Source organism: Equus przewalskii, chromosome 6 (genome assembly GCF_037783145.1).
Source record: "Equus przewalskii isolate Varuska chromosome 6, EquPr2, whole genome shotgun sequence".
NCBI lineage: Eukaryota > Metazoa > Chordata > Mammalia > Perissodactyla > Equidae > Equus > Equus przewalskii.
The window spans coordinates 51,831,982-51,859,380 of record NC_091836.1 but is presented as its reverse complement, the minus strand read 5'-3'; the positions used below and the strand labels follow the sequence as shown (position 1 = coordinate 51,859,380).

The window sequence follows — 27,399 nt, the reverse complement described above, 5'->3', positions numbered from 1 at the left end:
AAGCTATGCTGTGGTAGGCATCCTACATATAAAGTAGAGGAGGATGGGCACAGATGTTAGCTCAGGGCCAGTCTTCCTCAGCAAAAAGAGGAGGATTGGTGGCTGATGTTAGCTCAGAGCTAATCTTCCTCAAAAACAAAAAAAACAGTAGAGTAGTACTCTATGGTTATTAAGAGAAGGCTGCATTACAGGGGTAGACACCTTGGTTTGAGGGATGCAGTCAGTCCTCATGACCTGTAGGGTGGGTGACTGGGGGTTAAATATCTGAATCTCATTCTTCTTTCCTCTGATCTCTTGTTAATCCTCCCCCTTGGCCCAACCCAATAGGAAGCTAGAAGGCAATTTATTGGAGAGATGAAGGAGGCTAGGACCAGAGAGGTAACAGTGTAGATGGTGAGAAGTGGGCTGATTCTGGATATATTTTTAAAGTAGACCATCAATATTTGCTAAGGTATGGGGTGTGAGAGAAAGAAAGCAGTCAAGAATGTCTCCAAGGTTTTTTGACTTAAATTGGCAAGAGTTGCCATTTTCTGAGAGGAGGAAACTGAAGCCTAGGGGGTGGGAGTGAGAATGGAGCTGGGTTTTAATTTTTCATTGAACTATAATATATATTCAGAAAAGGAGGGGCCAGCCAGGTGGTGCAGCGGTTAAGTTTGCACGTTCCACTTTGGTGGCCCAGGGTTCACCGGTTCGGATGCCAGGTGCGGACATGGCACCGCTTGGCAAGCCATGCTGTGGTAGGCGTCCCACATATAAAGTAGAGGAAGATGGGCACGGATGTTAGCTCAGGGCCAGTCTTCCTCAGCAAAAAGAGGAGGATTGGCAGCAGATGTTAGCTCAGGGCTAATCTTAGTCCAACCAAAAAAAAAGAAAGAAAAGGATACATATAATTTGATGAGTTTTCACAAACTGGTCACACCCACATTATCAGCATCCATCTAGATCATCCAGGAAGTCTTCTTGCCCGCTGAGTAATGACCATCCCGATATCCAATAGTACTGATTATTTTGCCTGTTTTATATTTTGTGTATCAATGGAATTGTATGCTATGCCCTCACTCCTGTCTAGATTGTAATCAACTCACTAGGTTTGTGATATTCATCCAGAATGTACATATAGAGGCAGTTCATTCATTCTCAGTGTGTGAACATGCTACAATTTACTTATTCATTCCACTGTTAATGAATGGGTGCTTGGATAGTTTCCAAACTTTGGCTACTAATAATATTGCTGCAGTGAATATTTTTGAGGGGTGGAATTTCTGAGTTATAGGATGTGCATATGGGCAGCTGTAGTAGATTCTGCCAGTTTTCCAATGTAACTATACCAAATTACTCTCCCACCAGCATCTGTAAGTTCTGCTTCCTCCATATCCTCACTAACACTTGGTATTTTCAGTATTTCACTAAGCCATTCTGTCCCAGTGGCATCTCATTGTGGTTTAAATGAGGATTTAATTAGCATTTCCCTAATGAAGTAGAGAACATTTTCGTATGTTTCTCGGCCATTTGGATATCCCATTTTGTGATGTGTCCAGAGTTTTTGTGGGGGAGGTATTTTTAAATTGAGTTGTGTGTCTTTGTCTTATTGAGTGATAAAGTTCTTTACATATTCTAAACATGAATTATTTTCTAGATATATATGTGTTTCTTCCAGTTCATGAGTTGCCTTTTCACTATCAGTGATGTCTTTTGACGAGCAGTTCTTAATTTTAATGGATTCCAGTTCATCAAATCTTTCTTCTCTTTTATCTCTAATTTAAGAAATCTCTCCTTACCGAAAGCCATGAAGTCATGTTCTTATCTATAGATTTTGTATTTTGCCTTTCACATTTAAATCTGCAATCATTCTGGAATGATTTTTGTATGTAGTATGAGATAGAGATCAATTTTAAGTTTTTCCATGTGAATATCCAACTGACTCAGCTTTATTGAAAAGACCAGGGGCCAGCCCTGTGGCGCAGCGATCAAGTGTGCACGTTCCGCTTTGGCGGCCTGGGGTTTGCCGCTTCGGATCCCGGGTGCAGACACAGCACAGTGTGGCAAGCCATGCTGTGGTAGGAGTCCCACACATAAAGTAGAGGAAGATGGGTACAATGTTAGCTCAGGGCCAGTCTTCCTCAGGAAAAAGAGGAGAATTGGCAGATGTTAGCTCAGGGCTAATCTTCCTGGGGGGAAAAAAAAAGAAAAGACTACCTTTGTCCCCCTGCAGTCATCCTGTCATACATTAGCTGGCCCCGTGTACGTGGTTCTGCCCTCTTGCATTGGTCAATTTTCTACTCTTGCCCCAATCCCAAAGGAGAGAAGTTTGATTCTACTTACATAAAATTCAACAAACAGGCAGCACTCTTCTAGGATATGTAGAGGAGGAAAACAAATCTTTCCTTCTATCCTTCTAAGTTCTTGACTGGGGCTCTGTAACAAAAGAGATTAACAAGAGAAAAGCATACAAATTTATTTAAGTTTTATGCAGCACTGGAGACTTTATGAGGAAACAAAGACAAAAACTTGTTAAACCTCAGCATTTTTATGCTAGGTTTGAAGAAGAGTGGAAAGTCATGGAAAAGGCGATAAGACAAAAGGATGTGAGCTAAGGATAGATAACTGAGGGAAATTTAGCAATCCTGTTTATTTGGATTCCTTCCGACGTCACTCTATCTTTGGAGATAAGAATACTCCTTTCCACTGGTGTAAGGAGGACACCTATCACTTAAGGGTCTCATGACCTGCTTCAGAGGACGGTTAGAGACTTCTTCCTGAACCTGCCATTCCTCAAATTCCTTCAGCTTAAAATATCCAATATGCCAACATACCATATTTTAAGGTAGTTGTGTTCTGAACCCCGTCAGATGTTACAGTTAAGTCACGACAGGATTTCCTTTGGAGGATGAGAGAATATAGTGACCAGGAGGACCATGAAGGGGGCTTCCGGTTACTGATAATTTTTTTTATAACCTGGATAGTAATTGCATAGATGTGTGCACTTTGTGGACATTTTTATGATTTGCGCATAGGTGTGTTCACTTTAAATATTGATCTGTGGGCTTTCAGTATGGGTGTTTTACTTCAACAAATAACTTTTTAAAAAACAAATAAAAGTCCACTTTCACTCTCTCTTTCCGGTTTCTCTAGGCAGCGTGAAAGACGGGCTAAAAGTCATTTACAAGGGCGGGGGATATCAACTCAGCTATATTTTATCTCCTCACAATAATTATATCTTTATATAGAAACAGGATGTGCATGAGGTTTTTCCAACCTTCTGGGGTATTGTTTACCTTAATAATGCTTCCTACTGTTTGGGGAGCATTGCAGAAATTCCCTATTCTCAATTTTGAAGCGTTGAATCCCCTTCATTTCATCGCGTCAATTAATGCTTCTAGTGAGTTTACCAGGATTCAGCATTGATAAAACAAGCTCCAACCCTGACTTAGCACTGTTTTCTAATTTTAACTACCCAATTTGTTTGTTTGTTTGTTTTTGGTGAGGAAGATTAGCCCTGAGCTAACTTCTGCCAATCCTCCTCTTTTTTTTGCTGAGGAAGACTGGCCCTGAGCTAACATCTGTGCCCATCTTCCTCTACTTTATATGTGGGACACCTACCACAGCATGGCGTTACAAGTGGTGCCATGTCCGCACCCAGGATCCAAATCAGTGAACCCCAGCCACTGAAGCGGAACGTGGGCACTTAACTGCTGCGCCACGGGAGGGGCCCCCCAATTTCTATTTTCACGCCCCCAGATCCTGCCTGAATTTTAACTGAATCTTTTTTCTTTCTTCCTCCTTTGTGCTAGCTCCAGATCTTGAACATTTCCCCGCCCCCCCACCCCCCCCCGCACCCCTTCCCTCTCTGGAGTTTCTCCAGCCTGGACCTGAGGCACCCCTGAGGCCACAGATCTTTCCATCTTTGCTCACCTCTCTGCAGTAGGTTTGTTCTGCCGGCTTCTTGTTCCTGCTGCGCAGTAATCAGTTACTTGCTTCCCCACTTGAGTCTTGGCAACAGTTTTAGGAGATGGCTTATTTATACAAAAGGAGAAACAGGCTGTAGCAATTTATTGGAGATGCCTACTTTGGTGGAGTCGGGCTTAGAGATCACGTTACAAGGTGGGCGTGGATGTCTCTTGTGCTCCTGCATGCTCACCTCGCCCAGGTAAACGCCCTCACCTTGAAGCTGGGCCTCCTAACTTTCCGGCTCACGTATTGTAAAAGAAGGACCACAAAATGCTAACTTCGACTTTTCTGGGTCCTGCCGTGAACTTTCTTGGCTCTGTAACAAGAAAAAACATTTCTGGCAGAATGATCAGGTTCTGGGTTGACGGTCAAGGACTGAACATTCCCTGATTCATCGATGGGACAAAAAGTTTGAGGGTGTTACCAAGGTTTACAGTGGACAAGTGGAAAAATGGGATTACTATTATTTGAGGTTGAGAAGGTGGAGTCTGGCGTTTGATTTGTGCCATTTTAAAGAGTTTATAAAACATCCTAGTGAGGAGAGAATATCTCATTCCATCTGGAATTCAGGGTAGAGGTGTGGGGCTGTGGACGGAAATTTGAGTCAAGTGTGTAAATAGAACTTAAACCGGCGAGATTCGCTGCCACCACAGAATGACTTTAAGACGAAAAGAGGCCTGAGAACTAAGTCCTGGGCCATTGGAACAATTAGAAGTTGGGGAAACGCACTCGAACGTCAGATTCCACCTGGGCACCGCCGCCATACCGCTCCAAGGTTTGAGAACTACATTTCCCAGAAGCCTTCGCAATCCCGTTTCCGAGTTATAGGCAGCCTGTGCAGTCCCGCGAGACTTAGAAGGCGGAAGTGAAGCGGAAGCCATTACTCAGGGGAGGCTATTGCCGCTGTACACATGGGCTGAGGAGAGGTCCGCAGTGGCTTCTTCCGAGCTGTTGGGGACCCTTCGGTTTCCCGCGGCAGAGCGGACTTTCTGTATGAACTTCTCGTTCATTGGGCGGCAGCTTCCGTGACCTCCGCTCCTCCCGGTGCTAACCGCAGCCGTGTAAGCCCCGCTTGCCTCGGTTAACCCTTCCCCCCCCCCCCCCCCCCCCGGTCTTCCTGAGGACCGGAGAGGCCCAGAAGGCGGGGACGGGGACCTGGGACCGGGAAGCAAGGCGGCCAAGCGGGGAGTTTTAGACCCTCTGATCAGCGATGTGAAACGCTGATGACGCGAGGATTGAAATTTAGGACCGCTGTGTTTAGCGACGAGGGGGAGGCACTGATGATCTGGTAAAAAAAAAAAAAACTCAGACTCCTTGGGGTGGGGACGGAAAAGCACGGCTGACGTGAGTTCAGGACATTATAGGGGGTCAGGAATTGGAAACGGCAAAGGTAAACTTCGCTTTGCTTTTTGGTCAATTTCGTCACATTAATAGAGGCACTCTGGTTTTCTTTCTGTTCGCAGTTGTGTCGAATGCCTTTTGTATTTAAACTTTTCGATGCACTTATCTTTTTTTTATATACCTTAGTTGACTTTCGTGTAAATAGCTTATAACTAGATTTAGAAATTCACTGCAACGTTGTTATGTAACTTGAGTTAGTCCACTAATGTTTACTGTGATTACTAATATTTTGTAATATTTTGCATTGATTTTTACCATCATATTTGGTGCTTTCTGTTTATCCTTTTCCTTTCAAATATTTTTATTGGGATATAGGACATATTTGCAAAAAAAGGTCAACAGTAAATTGCAAATCCACAAACTAGGCCAAGAAAGAAAAGGTTATGAAACCTTAGAAACCTGTATGCTCCTTTTTTTTTTTTTTTTTTTTTGAGGAAGATTAGCCCTGACCTAACTTCTGCCAATCCTCCTCTTTTTGCTGAGGCAGACTGGCCCTGAGCTAACATCTGTGCCCATCTTCCTCTATTTTATATGTGGGACACCTACCACAGCATGGCTTGCCAAGCAGTGCCATGTCTGATGTCTGCACCTGGGATCCAACTGGAGAACCCGGTTGCTGAAGCAGAACGTGCGAACTTAACCATTGTGCCACCGGGCCGGCCCTTTAAGTATTATGACTTATTTGACATGAGAATTATTTAGGACATTTTCTTTTAATTTACATTCCTGTGACATTTTTCTGGTTATCCTTTGCTGACTTCATTGCACTGTGTTCAGAGATTGACACCATTTCCTGAGACTTTTACTGTCAAATCCAAAAAATCATTGCCAAGACTGATGTCAGGGAGCTAACCTGCTATGTTTTCTTCTGGGAGTTTTATGATATCAGGTCTTACGTTCAAGTCTTTAATCCATTTTGAGTTACTTTTTGTGTATAGAGTAAGATAGTGGTTCAGTGTCATTCTTTCGCGTGTGGCTGTCCAGTTTTCCAACACTGTTTATTGAAGAGACTGTCTTTCCCCTGTTGTATATTTGTATTCTTTGTCATACATTAATCAACTGTATATGCCTGGGTTTATTTCTGGGCTCTCAGTTCTGTTCCATTAATCTATGTGTCTGTTTTTATGCCAACCTATTCATTTTTCTAATGATGTTATTTGATGACTAGAGATTTTTAATTTTGGTGGAGTCTAATTTATTTTTTTGTTTGTTTAATTCTATTTGTGTCTAGTCTTTTTTTTTTAAAAGATTTTATTTTTTTCCATTTTCTCCCCAAAGCCCCCAGTACATAGTTGTATATTCTTAGTTGTGGGTCCTTCTAGTTGTGGCATGTGGGATGCCACCTCAGCGTGGCTCAATGAGTGGTGCCATGTCCATGCCCAGGATTCGAACTGCCGAAACACTGGGCCGCCTGCAGCGGAGCACGCAAACTTAACCACTCGACCATGGGGCCAGCCCCTGTGTGCAGTCTTAGAATTCTGTTGTGTACTCTAGGTCATGAAAATAGTCACTTTGTATTTTATTTTTTGGTGTCTTATTCATCTCAAAAAGGTTTTTAAATTTCAAATTAATTTTTGTGTATGCCGTGATAATAGAGATCAAAGTGTCTTTTTTTCCATTGAGTTCTTTTGACACCATTTATTAAAAAGACTGCTTTCCCTATTGAATTGCTTTGTTCCCTTATTGAAGATCATTTGACTGTGCATCTGTAGGTCTGTTTCTAACTCTGTTCTGTTCCATTGACTTATTTGTTTATACTTATTCCAATACTTGTTCATTACTATGGTAAAGTTAGTAGATATGAATTCTCTGTTTTTCTTTCTTAACTTTGTTCTGGCTCTTTTAGAGCTTTTGCATTTTGATACAATTTTAGATTTGGTTTTCAATTTCTAGAAAACAGCTTGGTGGGGTTTTGATACAGACTGTGTTGTATCTGCAGATGAATTTGGAGAGTGTCTAGCTTAATATTATCGACCCTTGCAGTTCATGGAAATAATATTCCTCCCCACTTGTTTAGGTCTTTAATTTCTTTCAGCAGTGTTTTACAGTTTTTATTGTCAAGGTCTTATAGTACAGCTTTTGACTTATTTCAAGGTGTTTTATGTATTTTCTGCTATCATAAATGGAGTTATTTTTTTTGTTTCATTTTCTAGTTCTTTGTTGAGTGTACATTATTTCAGTTGTGGTTACTATGAAATGAAAGTAAGGCTGTTTCCTGAAAGTAAGGTTAATAGTAAGACAGTTGATTCAGAAAAATTTTTACATGGTTTGGGAGGTTGAAAGATTGGATTGCTTAGTGTGCTGTTAGTTAGTGTAGATGCTCGTTTAAGGTTAGTGTCTTTGAGTTTCAGAAGCTTCCAGTGTGACTGACTTGTGTGTAGGCTGGTCCCAAGTACCTTCATGGAGGAGGCAGGTGGTTGGAATCATCTAGATCTGGTCTTTTGCTCATTAGGGGTGATACTAGGCAGAAGGTAAGGGAATTTGGACAAATTGTAGAAGTGATGGATTGTGATGAATCTTAGCTGGATAGGTGTTGTAGTGAGAAGAGATACAAGATGATGGAAGCATGGATGGTCTGGAACTATAAAGTGGGAGAGTTAACGTGTGAAGAATGTTGTGTAGGAAGTTTTGTCCCCAGAGCAGATTTCTGAATCATTGTGAAGTGAAGCTGATTCTGATGATGACAAGGCCTGGTCTTTTGGCCTCTGGATACGTGTGTTGGTGTAGAGTGTGGGGTCAAAGAGCATTGGAGACTGGAATATGTGGTCTTAGATGGACCATCCTCATGGATACTAGGATCATTGTCTTCAAATTGAAAAGCAGAACAGAAGTCTGGGACCAGAATGTTTAATAAGTCGGGGAGTTTAACAGAGTTTTTCTTGGTGACCGACTTGGGAGAGTGAATCTGAATCTTACTTGAGGCAGGTCAGGGATCTCCACCACATTTCCTGGAGGCTTTACCTAAGTAAGATAAAGGCCCAAGATCAGATGGAACTTGCTGCTTAAAAGAGAAGATATTGGAAAACAAAAGTCAGAATTGTCTTGTGAGTAGGAGAGAGAGAAAGCCTTTGACTATGCCTAGTAGTCTTTTCTCATTTATTATAGATGCCTGCTCGAAGACTTCCGTGACGGCAAGAGAGTAGCTTCCTACTGCCAGTGCCCTGTTGTTCAGGCAAATTTACTATCATTCTCACGGGATGGCAGCTCTTGATCTGTCTCCTACATGTGGTAAGTTCTTGGGTTGATGAATGCCCTCAGAAATCAAGCTTATGTGGCCTGCCGGTTCACTGAGGTGTCAAGGGTGTGCGCAGCCAGAGGGAGGACTGCCAGGGGTGTTGGATGAACTGAAAAGCAGTGGATGGGAACTCCTGGGAGCCCCTCAGGTGACTGTATCAGATTCAGGGTTTTTGTGAGTTTGGGTAGGAGAGGGAGTGTGTGTATTTGGTGTGTAAGAAAAGACACAAGTAATGGGTAACCCTGCACTGTCCTATTTATTTAATAAATGTAAGCAGATTAACAGCTTTACTTGTTGGAGCTTTAATTACTTAACTCATAAATTGAAGAAATGTATCATGTTCTTTATGGATGTGTAAGCCCTGCACCCTTTTTCCTGTCCTTAAGTGAAACAGGGATATTCTGGCTTGTTACAAAACATTGTGTGTGTGTGTGTGTGTGTGTCTGTGTGTGTGTGTATTGATTTAGGATGTGCACTGCATGCTCGTAGTGTGAGCACGCTGATTTGTGAGTGTCAGGCAGGCTTTAATCTTCATGGATCCTGTCTTCTCTAGCTCTGTCCACCCAAGACCCTGCCTGTCTCCAGGAGTCAGAAATTCCTCTTCCTTCAAAAGATCGTTCCTGTCCCCAAGGTGTGGACCTGTTTGCTTGCAATGGCCTGGAGCCGCATATGCCAACCAGTGTTGGTTCCCAGGTACACCAAGATCTCAGAGCCTCTGAGGGTGGGAGAGGTACTTCCCTAGGATGCCCCCAATATCACATGTTAGAATTGTTTTAGATCTTCATTCAGGCTGATTGATGCCTGATCAGGGCAGACGAGAAAGAGCCAAAGAATGTTACAAGGCTGTCCTGGTTTCATGATTGTTAGGGGAAATGACTTAATGTACCAGATGTTTCTCTTATAATATCACTTAGAGTGCTCAGCCCAGGCCAGAAGTGGAGAGAGTTTTGGTCCCATGTCACAGTTGCATTTGACAAGGAGATGAGGTGCAATCACATCATAGGTTAGAGTCTGAAGACTGACTTCTAGAGTAAATGGTGGGACCCCAGAACTCCATCTGAAAATGCTGTGTTTAAAGTCTCTTATGCTGAGTCCTGAGCCTCAGCCATCTGTGAACACATAAGCTGGTTTCTCACTGACCTCAAATGTGTGTGGTGTTTCAGGAATCAGTGACTTTCCAGGATGTTGCTGTGGACTTTACTGAGAAGGAGTGGCCCTTGCTGGATTCTTCTCAGAGAAAACTGTACAAAGATGTAATGTTGGAGAACTATAGCAACCTCGCCTCAGTGGGTAAGGCTGGCATCATTTATTCATTCATGTCAAATGTTTTTGAGTACTTCCTGTGACCCAGAAACTGGGAATTTGGAACACAATTGTGAACAAGTTGAGCTGGTGCCCACCCTCATGGTATATCCCCATGACCTGTCCATTGCGTTGACCATGGAGGTTAAATGTGTCTGAGCTTGAGCATAGATTTCTGAGTTAAGTCCTCATTCCTCTAAACAGCAAAATGTGTGGGTATTTGTGTTTTTGTGTTTTATGAAAGCCTTTCACTGTGTTCCTTAGAAATTTGGCACCATCATTTTGCTGCTCCTACGTCAGACTTGTCCATCTTCCGAGCACTGAAGACCAAAGCACTGACCCCAGTCTATGGGAAGGGGGTGTCTTCTGCACACTCCTCCCTTAGCATGTGTTTTTCTCCATGAGTAGGGTGTCAGGTGGGCAAACCCAGCCTCATCTCCCACTTGGAGCAAGAAGAGGAGCTGAGGACAGAGGAGAGAGGACTTCACCGAGGCTCTTGTCCCGGTAAGCACCAGGCACATGCAAGTGTTTCTGAATATCTCTGTCTAGTGATTGGGGTGGAGGGAGATCCATTAGGAAATATCACCAGGGAAATTTGAAAATTCGTTCTCTTTCACTGCCCCTTCGTTCTCTCACAAGTCCTTTGGTCTCGATGTCCCTTCATCTTTACCTATAGTTAACGTCAATTACCGCACATAGTTACAAAATTTTGTGTGTGTGTGATGAGAATTTTTAAGGTTTACTCTCAGCAACTTTCAAATACGCAGTACAATGTTATTAACTATAGCCATCAGGCTGTACTTTATATCCCTAGGACTTATTTATTTTATAACTGGAAGTTTCTACCTTTTGACCCCCTTCACCAATTTCACCCACCCTCCACTCTCTCCCACCTCTGACAACCATCAGTCTGTTCTCTGTATCTGTGAGCTTGGTTTTGCTTTGTTTTTTTTAAGATTCCACATATAAGTGAGATCATTCAATACTTGTCTTTCTCTGTCTGACTTATTGCACTTAGCATAATATGCCCTCAAGTTCCATCCGTTTTGTCAGAAATGGCAGGATGTCCTTCTTTTTTACGGCTGAATAATATTCCATTCTTTATATATACCACATTTTCTTTTTCCATTTATCTTTCAAAGGACACTTAGGTTGTTTCCATATCTTGGCTACTGTAAATAATGCTACAAGGAACGTGAGGGTGCAGATATCTTTTTGAGTTACTGTTTTTGTTTTCTTGGGGTAAATACCCAGAAGTGGAATTGGTAGGCTTCATTTTTAAATGTCACATGTCCACATGGTCTCTTTCTCCCATTTCTCTGTACTTAACATTCCTGATCATATTCCTTCTGTCATTATCAACGTCAGTCTTTGAAAAATTACTTCTTAGTGAATTGACTTAAATATCCACCCCTGTCATTGCCAAGGGTAAATTTTTTACAGTCAAATTTTTCAGTCATTTTTACTCATGTTTGTGTTCTTTTCTTTCACATCAGCTTTCCTTCTTTAGGGTTAATATTTGCAAAGAAATCCACCTGTCTTTGTCACTGTCATCTCACCATTTTCTTTTTCCAGCAAGTTAGTAGTTTCTCAATTTGTTTCAGATTGGGAGACTCCATCTAAAACCAAATGGACAATTCTTGTGGAAGATATTTTTGGGAAGGAAACAACCAATGGTGTGACAATGGTAAGATTTCCTTGGGTTAATTCTGGATCTTCCGTATTGGGAGAAGACTCAGATAGGCTAAGTTAGAGAAGCAGCTCAAGAACCAGGTGAGCGACGTCTTCAAGAGGAAGTAGTGTCAGAGACTCTTAAGTGTTACTAATTTGGGAGATAGTCCTAAAGCTAGCCCCAAGCTTCCCCACTTAGACTTCCAGTGAGTAAATATTTGTGTAACTATGTCTCAGATATTGAGTGTTGGGGCTCAGTTCACATTTAAATGGTTAACAAAGTGTAGGCATACCTCATTTTATTGCACTTTGCAGATACTGTGTGAAGGGCAAGACCCTCCACCAGCAAAAAGATTACACCTCACTGGAGGTTCAGGTGATGGTTAGCATTTTTAGCAATATAGTATGTTTACATTAAGGTATGTACATTGTTTTATTTAGACATAATGCTATTGCATACTTAATAGACTACAGTATAGTGTAAACATAACTTTTATATGTACTGGGAAACCAAAAAATTCATGTGAGTTGCTTTATTGCAATATTTGCTTTATTGTGGTTGTCTGGAACTGTACCTACAGTATCTCTGGGGTAAATATATGTAAAAAGTTTTGTGAAAGAAGTTATACACGTGGGAGCCTTAGGGGCTAGCATTCACCTGTTCTACTTCATAGAGCCAAAATGGGGCAGGAACAGTACTTTTGCACTGCAAATTATAACACCAAAATTTGTGCTTCAATTTGTGTCAGTTTATTTGGGGATAACATAGGAGTGTAATCAATATGAGAAATGCCTTAGTTAGCACTCATCTCTTAATCAACAGGATAGAACTCATCTTGGAGAGAAATCCACTGGATATGCTCACCTGTTTGAAGTCTTCACCATGAGTGCTCATCTTACTCAGCAGATGGGGAGACACACTGTTAAGAGGCCCTATCACCGCCGGGACTGTGGGGTAGCTCTCAAGAACAGGTCACATCTAACTCAACATGTGAGCATTTACAATGGGAGAAAAATGCATGAATGTCATCAGTGCCAAAAAGCCTTCACCACGAGTGCTTCCCTTACCCGGCACAGGAGAATACACACAGGGGAGAAACCCTATGAATGCAGTGCCTGTGGGAAAGCTTTCAATGATCCCTCAGCCCTTAGGAGTCATGCGAGAACTCACCTCACAGAGAAGCCCTTTGACTGCAGTCAGTGTGGAAACGCATTCCGAACCCTATCTTCTCTGAAGATACACATGAGAGTTCACACTGGGGAGAGACCTTACAAGTGTGATGAGTGTGGGAAGGCGTATGGCAGGAGCTGCCACCTCATTGCACACAAACGAACACATACTGGAGAGAGACCCTATGAATGCGTTGACTGTGGGAAAGCTTTTCAGCATCCCTCACATCTCAAAGAGCATGTCAGGAATCACACTGGAGAGAAACCCTATGAATGCACACAGTGTGGAAAAGCCTTCAGATGGAAGTCTAACTTTAATTTGCACAAGAAGAACCACATGGTAGAGAAAACATACGAATGTAAAGAATGTGGGAAATCCTTTGGTGATCTCTTATCGCGGAGAAAACACATGAGAATTCATATTGTAAAGAAACCTGTTGAATGTAGACAGTGTGGGAAAGCGTTCAGAAACCAGTCTATCCTTAAGACACATATGAATTCTCACACTGGAGAGAAACCGTACGGGTGCGATCTCTGTGGAAAAGCTTTCAGCGCAAGCTCAAACCTAACCGCACACAGGAAAATACACACTCAAGAGAGACGCTATGAATGTGCTGCCTGTGGGAAAGTCTTTGGCGATTATTTATCCCGGAGGAGGCATATGAGTATTCATCTTGTAAAGAAACGCGTTGAATGTAGACAGTGTGGGAAAGCATTCAGAAACCAGTCAACCCTTAAGACACACATGAGAAGTCACACAGGAGAGAAGCCCTATGAGTGTGATCATTGTGGGAAAGCCTTCAGCATAGGCTCAAACCTTAATGTGCACAGGAGGATACACACTGGGGAGAAACCCTATGAATGCCTGGCCTGTGGGAAAGCCTTCAGTGATCATTCGTCCCTGCGGAGTCATGTGAAAACTCACCGGGGAGAGAAGCTGTTTGCATCATCCGTGTGGAAAAGGCTCCAGTGACACATCTTTAAGAGAAGTGCAAGAGCTCAGACTGAGAGGAAACCTCATAGGTGTCAGGAAGGCAAGAGAGCCTTGATGAACTTATCTTATTGGGCACAAAAGAATACATGTAAATTGGGAGAAATCCAGTTTGTGTAATGAGTTGGAAAGATTTGAGTTTTTTTCTCATCACTTTGGAGATTCGTGAGAGCTCATCCTGGGGAAGAAGATGTCTATGTGGTGTGGAGAAGCTGTCATTATGCGTTCAGCTCTTGAAAAACATGAGAACTTGAGAGAAACTCTAGCCTAGTATTTAATGTCGAAATGGCTTTAACACAGTGTCTCATATTCTGGGCACGTGAGTAAGCACAGTAGGGAGAATCTCTAAATTCACTGACTGGGCAAACCTTTTCTGCTCTCACACTGTCTTCCTTGTGAGAGAAATCATACTAAAGAGAAAAATCTATAAAAGTAAGAATGGGGGAAAGTCTGTAACAGGGGCTGGCAAACTATGGCCAGCTGTCTGGTATTTTTTTTACAGCTTGCAAGCTAAGAGTAGTTGTTAAATTTTCAAAGAAGACAACTGTGTGACAGACACCATGTAAGTGGTCCACAAAGCCTAAAATTACTTACTATCTGGTCCTTAACAGAAAAACTTGGCCAAACTTTTGTCTTCAGCAGCATTTCTCACCTGGGGGTGATTTTGGTCCCCAGGGGACGTTTGGCACTGTCTGGAGATGTTTTTGGTTGTTATAACTGGGGCAATGCTACTGGCATATAGTTGGAAGACATCAGGGATGCTGCTAAATATCCTACAATGCACAGGAGCCCACCACAACAAAGAATCATGTGCCCCAAAATGTTAGTCTTGCTGAGGTTGAGAAACCATGGCCTACAGCAATCCCTCAAGTTTTGAAAGGTGTGAGTACTCACACTAGGAGAAATTAAAACTTCAAAAATATAATCTGTGTAATTCTTTCAGGCAACACATGAGAACCCACACCGCAGACGGTCCATATGTAGGACAGTTTCAGCCATTGCCCCCTCAGTTGTGCATGGGAGAACTCACTTCTCAATGGGGTTTTCTAGTAAATATGATGCTCCTCTAAATAACCCTTATGCCTCATCACAAAAGGTTTGTATATAGTATTTTTACCATACCTTCATTCTTGATATATATTCATTTCCTTTTGGATAACTTCCTTGGCAACACACTGTTTAGAATGTGTTTTGTACTGTGTAACGTGGGTATTTTTAGTACCTATTTGTTACGAATATCTAATTCAAATGCATTGTGATCAGAGCATGATGTCTTCATCAGATGGATTCTTTGGAATGTTTTTGGCCTCCTGTCCAGCCAAGGGTGGCATGCACTTCTGGTTCCTTCCCCAATATCTCTTCTTCCATATCAAGAAAATCCAAGTTTTGTCAGATTAGTAAGGTGTGCTGCTTTTTAAAACCTTTTACAAGTTTTCTTGCAGCCTGTGCAGTCCATGTCCCACAGCCTGACCATTTGACAAATAAGCAGATGTCATTGTATGGGCTATGAGAAAGCTCTTGAAAAAGGGTTATTCTTACCTGGATTCGTTTGGTTTTTTTCTTTTTTTTTTCTAGATTGGCGCCTGAGCTAACAACTGTTGCCAATCTTCTGGGGTTTTTTTTCTGCTTTTTCTCCCCAAATCCCCCCAGTACATATTTCTATATTTTAGTTGTGGGTCCTTCTAGTTGTGGCATGTGGGACACTGCCTCAACGTGCCCTGACAAGCAGTGTCATGTCCTCACCCAGGATCCAAACCAATAAAACCCAGGGCTGCCGAAGTGGAATGTGCAAACTTAACCACTCGGCCACGGGGCCGGCCCCTGTTTTTTCTTTTTTGCTCTTCCCCCTACATCTCACCTTGCAAGGAGATTCAGCACTTAGTGTTAAAAGATCAGTCTTGTGACGAAGAGGATACAAGCCACAGGCTAAGGAGGATACTGCAGAAAAATCGCAATGATCCTGGCCCCCACAGTGGCATATTGGAGTGTCTGCACTAGCCCTGGATTTATTTCCAGACTTCCTATAACATGAGAAAAAATAAAACTATTGGTTTAAGCTGCTTTGAGTATTTCATTATCTGTTTACTAATTGTTTTATTGGTGGTGGGGTCGTTTTGCTATACCCAGCTGGTTGCTGTCTGTAACCCATGCACTTGTCATTAGTGAGGTCTTATAACTGCTACATGTGTGAGTATCATCTGCTTATAGTTTCAGTTGTTGGATATGGGTTTTTAAATTGTGTAAACCAAGTTTTTAAATTGTATTTCAAATCTCTGATGTACTTAAACGTTTAAACACTTATTTTCTTGGCTTGAATTGAAAGAAGTATATTAGTTTTCACAAAAGCCCTAAGAAGCGGGTACCATCAGTGTCTCCCTTTTACATATGGAGAATTGAAGACTGAGGCAAGTTTAGGTTACTTGTCTGAAATTAACCTATTAACAAGTAGTTGTGCTTGCGTCTGAGTCCATCCTTTTATGTCAGGCCCAGTTCTATGTCCTGAGTCTAGTGGTGAATCAGGATTTTTGCCCTCCTGGTACTTACATTCTACTTGGAGGTGAGGCACCTGATAAACAAATGGGTAAATACTGTATATCAGATGATGGTCAGTGCAATGGGGGAAAATTAACTGAGGTGATGATAGGGAATATGGGGGTTCAGCAGAGCTATTGGATGAATCAGAAAAGCCTTTTGTTTAAGGGGACATTTGAACAGAGATGCAAATGAACTGCAAGTGTGTGCCATATTGTAATCGGGGGAAGAGCAGCCTCAGCAGTCTGAAGGTCATGAAAAAGAATTGTGCTTGGGGCAGCCATGCAGTAGCAAATGGGTTGGTGTGACTCAAGTGGAGCAATCTTGGAAGTTGCAGTTAATGATGAAATCAGAGCTGTAACAGGGTCTTGATCCTGGGAGTGTCTTGTGGGTTAAATGGAAGGACATTGCCTTTCACGTTCAGTGTAGTAGGAAGTCATTGGAGAGTTTTCAACACAGAAGTGACAGTTATTCAATTTCTGTTTTGAAAGTTTCATAGTGGCTTCTGGGTTGATAGGCTAAAGAGGGACAAGGTGCAAACAGAAACTTGCTAACAAGCCATTGCAAATCTCAAGTCAGATTTCTTGGTGCCTAGATTCTTAGCAACAGATGTGGTTTAAGAGTCACATTGATGAAGGGAGCTGTTGTTTCATTTTCACTTCCAGAAAGTTATCCTATGTATTAGCCCACGATTTATTTACCCTTTCTACTGCTGATGTACAGTTGTTCCCATTTTTCCCAGTTAATGAACAATGCTGCTTTAAGAAATTGTATAAATGCCTTCTGGAGCGTTGGTGAGCTGTTCCAGGAGTGTGAAATTGCTGGGTTCTGAGGTCTCTGCATGTTCAACTTACCAGTATAACACGAAAGTTGTTTCTGCAGTGGTTGTGTAATGATGATCTTGTGTGTGTGTAGTAACATTTAAAACAGGTTTTACTGAAATGCAGAAAAGTGCTTAATTCATGTACAGGTAAATTATCACATGAACACATCCATGTACTCAGGCAAGAAAAAGACTATTATTTTAGTCTTTTCTGACTAAAAAAAAAAAAGGCATTTCTGATAATACCCCTTCTTGCCTCATCCAAATGACAAATCCTTCTCTACTCTCCACAGGTAACTGATATTCTGACCCTGACAACGTGCCTTGGGTTTTTTGTTTTTGAATCCTGTACAGATGGAACCATTCAGTATTTGTTCTTTTGTGTCTGTCTTAACTTGCCTGATATTTTTGTGAAGTTTGTCCATATGGTTTTGAGTATCTCTAGTTGGTACATTTTATTGTCTTCCATTGTTTGAATATTCCATAATTTATTAAGCCATTTGTGCTGATGACATTTGACTTTGTAGTTTGGGGCTATTGTGAATAATGCTGCTTTGAGCGTAGTTTCATATTTCTGATAATGCACAAGCATATATGTTTGTCTTGGCTATATAACCTGGACTGAAATTGCTGGGTCATGTGGGATGTATATATTCATTTCTGTAGGTGATGACAGTTTTCCAAAGTGGTGGTGAAAATTGGTTTTCCAGCAAGCTCTTTTATGAAGTTAGATAAGATGATACTAAAGTTGCCTGCCTTTTTCTTACTTAGTTTATATTCCAGATGTGAACGTTATGGATGGATATGTTTGTCAGATATTTTCTCACACTCTGTGGCTTTCCTCTTCGTGTTTTAATTGATATCTTTTGATGAAATGAGTTCATAATTTTAATGTCATCTAATCTTTATGGACAGCACTAGTCTGTTCCTGTGTGAGAAGTACTTGCCTAGCATGAAGGCAAGAAGCTACTACATTTTCTTTTACAAGTTTTATTGTGTTGGTATACACATTTAAATCTACAGTCCATCTGAAATGGATTTTTTTTTGTGTATTATGTGACGTAGGATTAAGATTTATTTTTTTCCAGATTGACCCAACATCATTTATTTTAAAAATAAATCTTTATTATTTGACATGTCATCTTTGTCATGTACTGGATTCCATTATGTATTTATACTATTTCTGGACATTATTCTATTCTGGTCTGTTTTTCTCTTCATGTACCATGCCATGGGCTTTTATATTAAAACGGGCTTTATAGTTTGGATGTCTGGGAGGTCTAGTTCCCCTTTTGGTTTTTTTCTTTTTCAGTGTTTTCCGAGGTTTTCCTACTTTTTCTTTTTTTTTTTTTTAATATGCACTTTCCTATTACCTTGTTCAGTTCCATAAAATTAGCTTGTTGGTATTTTATTGGCATTACCTTGAATTAAAGTTAACTTGGGGAGACCTAACATCTCTATGATATTAAGTTGTCTTGTGCAAGAACAGGGAATGTCTTTCCCTTTGTTCCAGTCTACTTTAGTTTTTGTCAGGAATGTTTAAAAATTTTCCTTATACGAATTTTCTACATTCTTGTTAAGTTTTCCCTAAGTATTTAATCTTTTACTGTAAATAAAATTTTCTCTACTGATATGTCTTCTCTTCACAGTTTCTGTATATGGAAGCTACTAACTTTGTATCTTAATTTTGTAACTTGCTACTTCACTGAATTATTTTTTGAGTTTTATTATTGCTTTTCTGGGGTCTTTCAGGCATGCTACCATATCCTCGACAAATTGAGGTATCTTTACTTGTTTCCAAGTTCTTACACCTCTAGTTGTTTTTGCCTGTCTAATTGCATTGCCTAATACCCGTAATACAATGCTAAATAGTAGCAGAGATAATGGGCATCTTTGCTTTGTTCTACGGGTAATGCCCCTATTGTTTTCCATTAATTAAGATGTAGTTTTTTAGAACTAAGGTATATATTTATTTTATCATAGTGAGAGGGTATCCTGTATTCTTGAATGATTTATCATGAATGGGTGTTGAATTTCCTCAAAGTTTTTTTGAACATCTTTTGAAGAGGACCATGGTTCCTTTACTATTGTTTATTTATATAGTAATGATATTAATAAATTTCTCAGTATTCAACAAATCTTGCATTCCTGGAATGAATTTCACTTTGTCATGGTGTATTATCTTCTTAATGTGATTTTGGATTCTGTTTGTTAGTAATTTGTTTAGAATTTTGCATTTGTATTCATGAATGACAATTGGTCTGTAGTTTTCTTTATACTGTCTTTATCTGGCTTAGGTATTAGTATTATCTTTGCTCATAAGAGGAATTAGGAATTTTCTTTCCAGTGCTCTGGAATAATTTATACAGCCTTAGGACTATGTGGTGTTGGGAGATTTGGTAGAATTCTCTATGGAATCAGCTGGGCCAAATGCTTTTTGGTGGGCTATTTCCTTTGGAACTTTATTTCTTTTATGGAAATTGGTCTGTATGCTTTCTAACTTGAATATTGAGTCAATACTAGTAATCTGTATTTTCCTGGAAAATTGTCCATTTTGTCTAGTGTAGTTAGAGATTAGCAAAGTAATCTCATAACTTTTGAAATATTTTCTGATTCAATGGTCATTACTTATTTTTGTGTATTTGCTGTGTCTCTTTTCCTGGACCAAATGAGCTGATGATTTATTTGTTTGCTTTTCCTCCCAGAATAGAATTTTGACTAATTAGATCTATTGTTTTTCTGTTTTCCTCATTAATTCCTGCTTTTATCTCTATTCCTTCCTTATGCTTTCTTTTGGTTTGTTTCTCTTTTCTTAACTGATAATTAATTCTTAATCTTTCATTTTATTGACAAGTGTTATGTGCAGTGAATTTTCCCCTGATCACTACTTTATAATGCATTCCATAGATTCTAATATGTAGTCTTGATTATCATTATTTCTTTAAAATTCTGTAACTTTAGTTTATAGTTTCCCCTTCACTCAAGAGTTAATACAAGGGGCCAGCCCGGTGGCACAACAGTTAAGTTTGCACGTTATGCTTCTCGGTGGCCTGGGGCTCGCCAGTTTGGACCCTGGTGCGGACATGGCACCGCTTGGCAAAAAGCCATGCTGTGGTAGGTGTCCCACGTATAAAGTAGAGGAAGATGGGCATGGATGTTAGCTCAGAACCAGTCTTCCTCAGCAAAACGAGGAGGATTGGCAGTAGTTAGCTCAGGGCTGATTTTCCTCAAGAAAAAAAAGTTAGTGTGAGGTTTTTAAATTTTCAGGTAGAACAGTCTTTTTTTGTTTTTGTTAATAAAGTTTTTTATTTCTAGCATTTCCTTTTGATTCTTTCTTAGAGTTTCTGTTTCCCTGCTTTCATTACCCATTTGTTTTGCGTGTTCACTTTTCCAGTTAGAACGTTTAGCATGTTAACCATGGTTGCTTTAAATTCCTGGTCTGATAATTCCAAAATCTCTGCCATAACTGAGTCTGGCTCTGATGCTTGCTTTCTCATTTTAGACTATTTTTTCTTGCCTTTTATCATGGCTTGCAAGTTTTTGTTGAAAACTTGACATGATGTGTTGGGTAAAAGGAACATCAGTAGGTAGGTCTTCTGTGTGTTTTATGGTTTTTTGGCTCGAGGTTAGCCTGTGTTTACTATTGGCTGTGGCTGTTGTGTCAGAGGCTAAAGTATTTCTCTAGTGTCTTTATTTTATTTTTTATTTTTTATTAAGGTTATGAAAGTTAACATCCTTGTGAAATTACAGTTGTACATCATTGTTAGTCATGTTGTAGGTACACCACTTCACCCCTAGTGCCCTCCCCCCACCCCCCTTTCCCCTGGCAACCAACGATCTGTTCTCTTTGTCCATATGCTAACTACCACCTATGAGTGGAGTCATACAGAGTTCGTCTTTGTCTGTCTTATTTCACTCAACAGAATACCCTCAAGGTCTATCCATGTTGTTGTGAATGGGACGACTTTGTCCTTTTTTATGGCTGAGTAGTATTCCATTGTGTGTGTGTATATATATATATATATATATATACCACATCTTCTTTATCCAATCATCAGTTGCTGGGCACTTAGGTTGGTTCGATGACTTGGCTATTGTGAGTAATGCTGCGATGAACATAGGGGTGCATGGAACTTTTGGAATTGCTGCTTTCAGGTTCTTAGGATAGATACCCAGTAGTGGGATGGCTGGGTCATAAGGTATTTCTATTCTTAACTTTTTGAGGAATCTCCATACTGTTTTCCATAGTGGTTGCACCAGTTTGCATTCCCACCAACAGTGTATGAGGGTTCCCTTTTCTCCACAGCCTCTCCAACATTTGTCACTCTTGGTTTTGGATATGTTTGCCATTCTAACAGGTGTAAGGTGATATCTTAGTGTAGTTTTGATTTGCATTTCCCTTATGTTTAGTGATGAGGAGCATCTTTTCATGCGTCTATTGGCCATCTTTATATCTTTGGAGAAATGTCTGTTCATGTCCCCGGCCCATTTTGTAATTGGGTTGTTTGATTTTTTATTGTTGAGTTGTGTGAGTTCTTTGTATATTATGGAGATTAACCCTTTGTCAGAAAAATGACTTGTGAATATTTTTTCCCAATTAGTGGGCTGTTAGTTTGTTTCAATCCTGTTTTCCCTTGCCTTGAAGAAGCCCTTTAGTCTGATGAAGTCCCATTTGTTTATTCTTTCTATTGTTTCCCTCTTGTGTGGGGTTATGGTATCCGAAAAGATTCTTTTGAAGCTGATGTCAAAGAGTGTACTGCCGATATTCTCTTCTAGAAGACTTATTGTTTCAGGCCTAATCTTTAGGTCTTTGATCCATTTTGAGTTTATTTTAGTAAGTGGTGAAAAAGAATGGTCAATTTTCATTCTTTTACATGTGGCTGTCCAGTTTTCCCAGCACCATTTGTTGAAGAGACTTTCTTTCCTCCATTGTAGGCCCTCAGCTCCTTTGTCGAAGATTAGCTGTCCATAGATGTGTGGTTTTATTTCTGGGCTTTCAATTCTGTTCCATTGATCTGTATATCTGTTTTTGTACCAGTACCATGCTGTTTTGATTACTGTAGCTTTGTAGTATGTTTTGAAGTCAGGGATTGTGATGCCTCCAGCTTTGTTCTTCTTTCTCAGGATTGCTTTAGCAATTTGGGGTCTTTTGTTGCCCCATATGAATTTTAGGATTCTCTGTTCAATTTCTGTAAAGAATGTCATTGGGATTCTGATTGGGATAGTGTTGAATCTGTAGATTGCTTTAGGTAGTATGGACATTTTAACTATGTTTATTCTTCCAATCCATGTGCATGGAATGTCTTTCCATCTCTTTATGTCGTCGTCGATTTCTTTCAAGAAGGTCTTGTAGTTTTCATTGTATAGATCTTTCACTTCCTTGGTTAAATTTATCCCAAGGTATTTTATTCTTTTTGTTGCGATTGTGAATGGCATTGACTTCTTGAGATCTTTTTCTGTTAGTTCATTGTTAGCATATAGAAATGCTACTGATTTATGTATGTTGATTTTATACCCTGCAACTTTGCTGTAGTTGTTGATTGTTTCTAATAGTTTTTCTGTGGATTCTTTGGGGTTTTCTATATATAAGATCATGTCGTCTGCAAACAGCGAGAGTTTTACTTCTTCATTGCCTATTTAGATTCCTTTTATTTCTTTTTCCTGCCAAATAGCTCTGGCCAGAACCTCCAGTACTACGTTGAATAAGAGTGGTGAAAGTGGGCACCCTTGTCTTGTTCCTGTTCTGAGAGGGATGGGTTTCAGTTTTTGTTCATTGAGTATGATGTTGGCTGTGGGTTTGTCATATATGGCCTTTATTATGTTGAGGTACTTTCCTTCTGTACCTATTTTATTGAGGGTTTTTATCATAAATAGATGTTGGATCTTGTCAAATGCTTTCTCTGCATCTATTGAGATGATCATGTGGTTTTTGTTTATCGTTTTGTTAATGTAGTGAATCATGTTGATTGACTTGCGGATGTTGAACCATCCTTGTGTCACTGGTATAAATCCCACTTGATCATGGTCTATAATCTTTTTGATGTATTGCTGTATTCGGTTTGCCAAAATTTTGTTGAGGATTTTTGCATCTATGTTCATCAGTGATGTTGGCCTGTAGTTTTCTTTCTCTGTGTTGTCCGTGTCAGGTTTGGGGATCAGGGTGATGTTGGCTTCATAGAATGTATTTGGGAGTGCTCCATCTTCCTCTGTTTTCTGGAATAGTTTGAGAAGGATAGGTAATAAATCTTCTTTGAATATTTGGTAGAATTCTCCAGAGAAGCCGTCTGGTCCTGGACTCTTATTTTTGGGGAGGTTTTTGATCACTTTTTCTATTTCTTTACTTGTGATTGGTCTATTCAGATTCTCTATTTCTTCCTCATTCAATTTGGGTAGGTTTTATGAGTCTAGGAATTTATCCATTTCTTCTAGGTTGTTCAATTTGTTGGCATAGTTTTTCATAGTATTCTCTTATGATCCTTTGTATTTCTTCGGTATCTGTTGTGATTTCTCCTCTCTCTCGTTTCTACTTTTATTTATTTGAGACTTCTGTCTTTTTTTTTTAGTGAGTCTAGCTAAGGGTTTGTCAATTGTGTTAATTTTATTGAAGAACCAACTCTTTGTTTCATTGATCCTTTCTACTGTCTTTTTTGTTTCAATATCATTTATTTCTGCTCTAATTTTTATTATTTCCCTCCTTCCACTGACTTTGGGCTTTGTTTATTCTTCTTTTTCTAATTCTGTTAGGTGTCGTTTGAGATTGTTTATGTAAGATTTTTCTTGCTTATTGAGGTGAGCCTGTGTTGCAGTGAATTTCCCTATTAGGACTGCCTTTGCTGCGTCCCAAATAATTTGGTATGGCGTGTTTTCATTTTCATTTGTCTCCAGATAATATTTGATTTCTTCTTTAATTTCTTGAATAATCCATTGTTTGTTCAGTAGCATGTTGTTTAGTCTCCACAGTTTTGGCTCATTCCCAGCTTTATTCTTGTAGTTGATTTCTAGTTTCATAGCATTGTGATCAGAAAAGATGCTTGATATTATTTCAACCCTCTTGAACTTATTGATGCTTGCTTTGTTTCCCAAGATATGGTCTATCCTTGAGAATGTTCCATGTGCGCTTGAGAAGAATGTGTAACCTGCTGTTTTTGTGTGAAGTGTCCTATATATATTAGGTCCATCTGCTCTAATTTTTCATTTAATTCTATAATTTCCTTGTTGATTTTCTGTCTGGATGATCTGTCCATTGATGTTAATGGGGTGTTGAGGTCCCCTACTATTATTGTATTGCTGTTGCTGTCTCCTTTTAGTTTTGTTAATAGTTTCTTTATGAATTTTGGTGCTCCTGTGTTAGGTGCATATATATTTATAAGTGTTATGTCATCTTGGTGGAGCATCCCTTTTATCATTATATACTGCCCCTCTTTGTCTTTCTTTATCTGTTTTGCTTTGAAGTCTACTTTGTCTGATATAAGTATAGCAACACCTGCTTTCTTTTGTTCATTATTAGCTTGGAGTATTGTCTTCCATCCCTTCACTTTGAGTCTGTGTTTGTCTTTGGGGCTGAGGTGTGTTTCCTGGAGGCAGCATATTGTTGGATCTTGTTCTTTGATCCATCCACTCTGTGCCTTTTGATTGGAGAGTTCAATCCATTCACGTTTAGAGTGATTATTGAAACGTGGGGGCCTACTGTTGCCATTTTATCACTTGTTTTCCGGTTCTTTTGCATTTTGTCCTGATGGAGAGCTGTTACTTTGTGTTATTGTCCTTCTCCTTCTCTCCTTTGTTCTGGATTTTGTAACCCCTTTCCTTTTTTTGATTTTTCAGGAATGAGGTTCTTCCTGAGCATTTCTTGAAGAGGAGGTTTTGTGGCGATGAACTCCCTTAACTTTTGTTTATCTGGGAAAGTTTTTATTTCTCCATCATATTTGAAGGATATTTTCGCTGGGTAGAGTATTCTTGGCTGCAGGTTTTTGTCCTTCAGAGTTTTGAATATTTCATTCCAATCTCTTCTAGCCTGAAAGGTCTCTCCTGAGAATTCTGCTGATAGGCTTATGGGGTTTCCTTTGTAAGTTATTTTCTTCTGCCTGGCTGCCCTTAGTATTTTCTCTTTGTCGTTGACTTTTGCTGGTTTCACTACTATATGCCTTGGGGTTGGTCTTCTTGCGTTAATAAAGTTTGGAGATCTACTGGCTTCTGTCACATGAAGTTCCATCTCTCTTGCCAAGTTTGGAAAGTTCTCAGCTATTATTTCTTTGAACAGGCCTTCTGCCCCCTTTTCCTCTGCTCCCTCTGGTATACCTATAATCCTTATGTTACATCTCCTAATTGAGTCTGATAATTCTTGGAGAGTTTCTTCATTTCTCTTTAGTCTTAGTTCTCTCTCCTCCTCTGTCTGCAGCATTTCTATATTCCTGCCCTCCATATTATCGACCCTACTGTTCAGAGAGTCCAGATTTTTCTTAATCTCCTCCATTGTGTTCTTCATCTCCAGTATTTCTAATTGGTTCTTCTTTATAGTAGCAAGCTCTTTTGTGACATAGCTCCTGAATTCATTGAGTTGTCTATGGGAATTCTCTTTTAGCTCGTTGAGTTTTTTAATAATGGCAGATTTGAAATCATCGTCATTTAGGTTATAGATTTCATTGTCTTTGGGATTGTTTTCTGGGTGCTTATCATTTTCCTTCTGTTCTGGAGATTTAATATATTTTTTCATACTGATTGATGGCATGGATTTGTGCCTCTGCATAGAGATAGAGTTTAGTCGCTGCTTCCACTTGTTGCGACTGATGTGGTGGGGACAGCTGTTTAGACTGCACCAACCAGGAACCCTGTTCAACTGTTACTGACTGGACCTGGACCCCTACTCGTGTCACAGTGGTCCTGTGGGGTCCCTTGTCGGTTGTGGGGGCAATCGCAAGGGGGCCTCAGGCTGCTGGTGCCTACTGCTTCAGCCCACTTAGATGCACTCCCTCCTTGTGGTCTGCAGCAGTGTTGTGGGCTTTCCCATCAGCCAGGAGCAGGATCACCTATAATCTCTGATTTGTCCCTAACAGAGCCCACCAGACCACACTTGTCCACTATAGGTCCCAGCAGAGCTATGGGTATCTTCTGCAGTCTGTCGTTAGCTCACCTAGCTGTGCTGCTTTTGCCCCAGGGCCTTCCCGCCTTGCGATTGCCAGTCGGGACCTCTCCACTAGTGCTGTGCAGAGGCTTTTGCTGAGGCTGCTGTAGGAACCTGGAGTTCCCCCCTGGGCTACGTAGCCATTTCACCGGAGCTCCACTCTGCCCCACTCCACTCTCACGGGATCTCTGGGAGCGCCTTGCCTCGTCTGGAACATGGCCAGAGTCCGTCGGCCTGGCAGTGGCTTGTAAGCTGCTGCCTTGTGGGGAATTCTGCTCTAGGGAGCTTCCTGGTGTTCCGAATGCTGGGTGGGGCCTCCCTGCTGGGGGGTTGCGGAACCCTGGAGCATCCCCTCGGGCCGCAGAGCCAGGTGTTGGAGCTCCACCCAGTCCCCAAGTGCGTTCACGGGAAGTCCGGGTGGCCCCTGCACCGACCCGTGTGCCAGAGACCGTGAGCCCAGCAGCAGCTTGCGGTCTGGTGCCGTGCTGGGGTTTCCTCCCACCGGGAGCTTCCCTTTGTCCTGGATTCTGGGCATGGCCTCCCTGCTAATGGCGAGCAGAGGCTTTCCCTGCCGGGGAGGTGCGGGACCCCGGAGCCTTCCCCTGTGCCGCAGAGCCAGGCGCTGGAGCTCCAACTGTGTCCCCAAGCACGTCTACAGGAAGTCTGGGCGCCCCATGCACCGGAGACCATGAGCCCAGCCACAGCTTTCAGTCTGGTGCCGTGCTGGGCCCGCCGGGAGCTTTTCTTTGTGCTGGATTCTGGATGGGGCCTCCCTGCTAATGGCGAGCAGAGGCCTTCCCTGTTGGTGGGTGTGGGACCCTGGGGATTCCCCCTGGGCTTAGGTGTAATCACGGCGGGCTTGGGTAGGGCTGTTGTCACCTGTTTCCACCATCGCTCTGTTGGTGAGTGCGCACTCCCACCCTTGGTGTGTGGAGATGCTATGGGGGAGTCTGCTGGAACAGAGCCTCCTGCAGGAACTAGGCTGTCCAGGAGTTGGGGGTCAGGGATTGGAGAGTTTTCACCTATTTCCACCTCCTCCCGGGGGGAAGTCCATCCGCCTTCCAATGTGTAGTAGCACGGGACTCAGGCGTCTTGAGATGCCATCTGGATATCCTTTGTTAATCGGTGAATGTCCAATTAATTGTGGATTTGACGGGGGAGAGACAAAGAAGACCACTCACTCTGCCATCTTGGTCCCGCCTCCT

General features: G+C 41.1%; 1 protein-coding gene across 2 annotated transcripts; it reads left to right on the top strand.

The window, feature by feature from the left end:
* The first annotated feature begins 4,795 nt into the window (after window positions 1-4,795).
* ZNF317 (zinc finger protein 317) lies at window positions 4,796-15,779 on the top strand. Of its 2 annotated transcripts, none has more exons than XM_008536692.2 (7): window positions 4,796-5,009; window positions 8,455-8,577; window positions 9,138-9,277; window positions 9,748-9,874; window positions 10,295-10,390; window positions 11,491-11,573; window positions 12,381-15,779. In XM_008536692.2, the coding sequence occupies exons 2-7, from the start codon at window positions 8,547-8,549 to the stop codon at window positions 13,698-13,700; spliced, it is 1,797 nt and encodes a 598-aa protein (XP_008534914.1). In that variant the 5' UTR covers window positions 4,796-5,009; window positions 8,455-8,546; the 3' UTR covers window positions 13,701-15,779. The 2 variants fall into 2 exon arrangements, with proteins under 2 accessions (XP_008534914.1, XP_008534915.1); XM_008536693.2 differs by having other exon boundaries at window positions 4,798-5,338.
* Window positions 15,780-27,399: the final 11,620 nt, after the last annotated feature.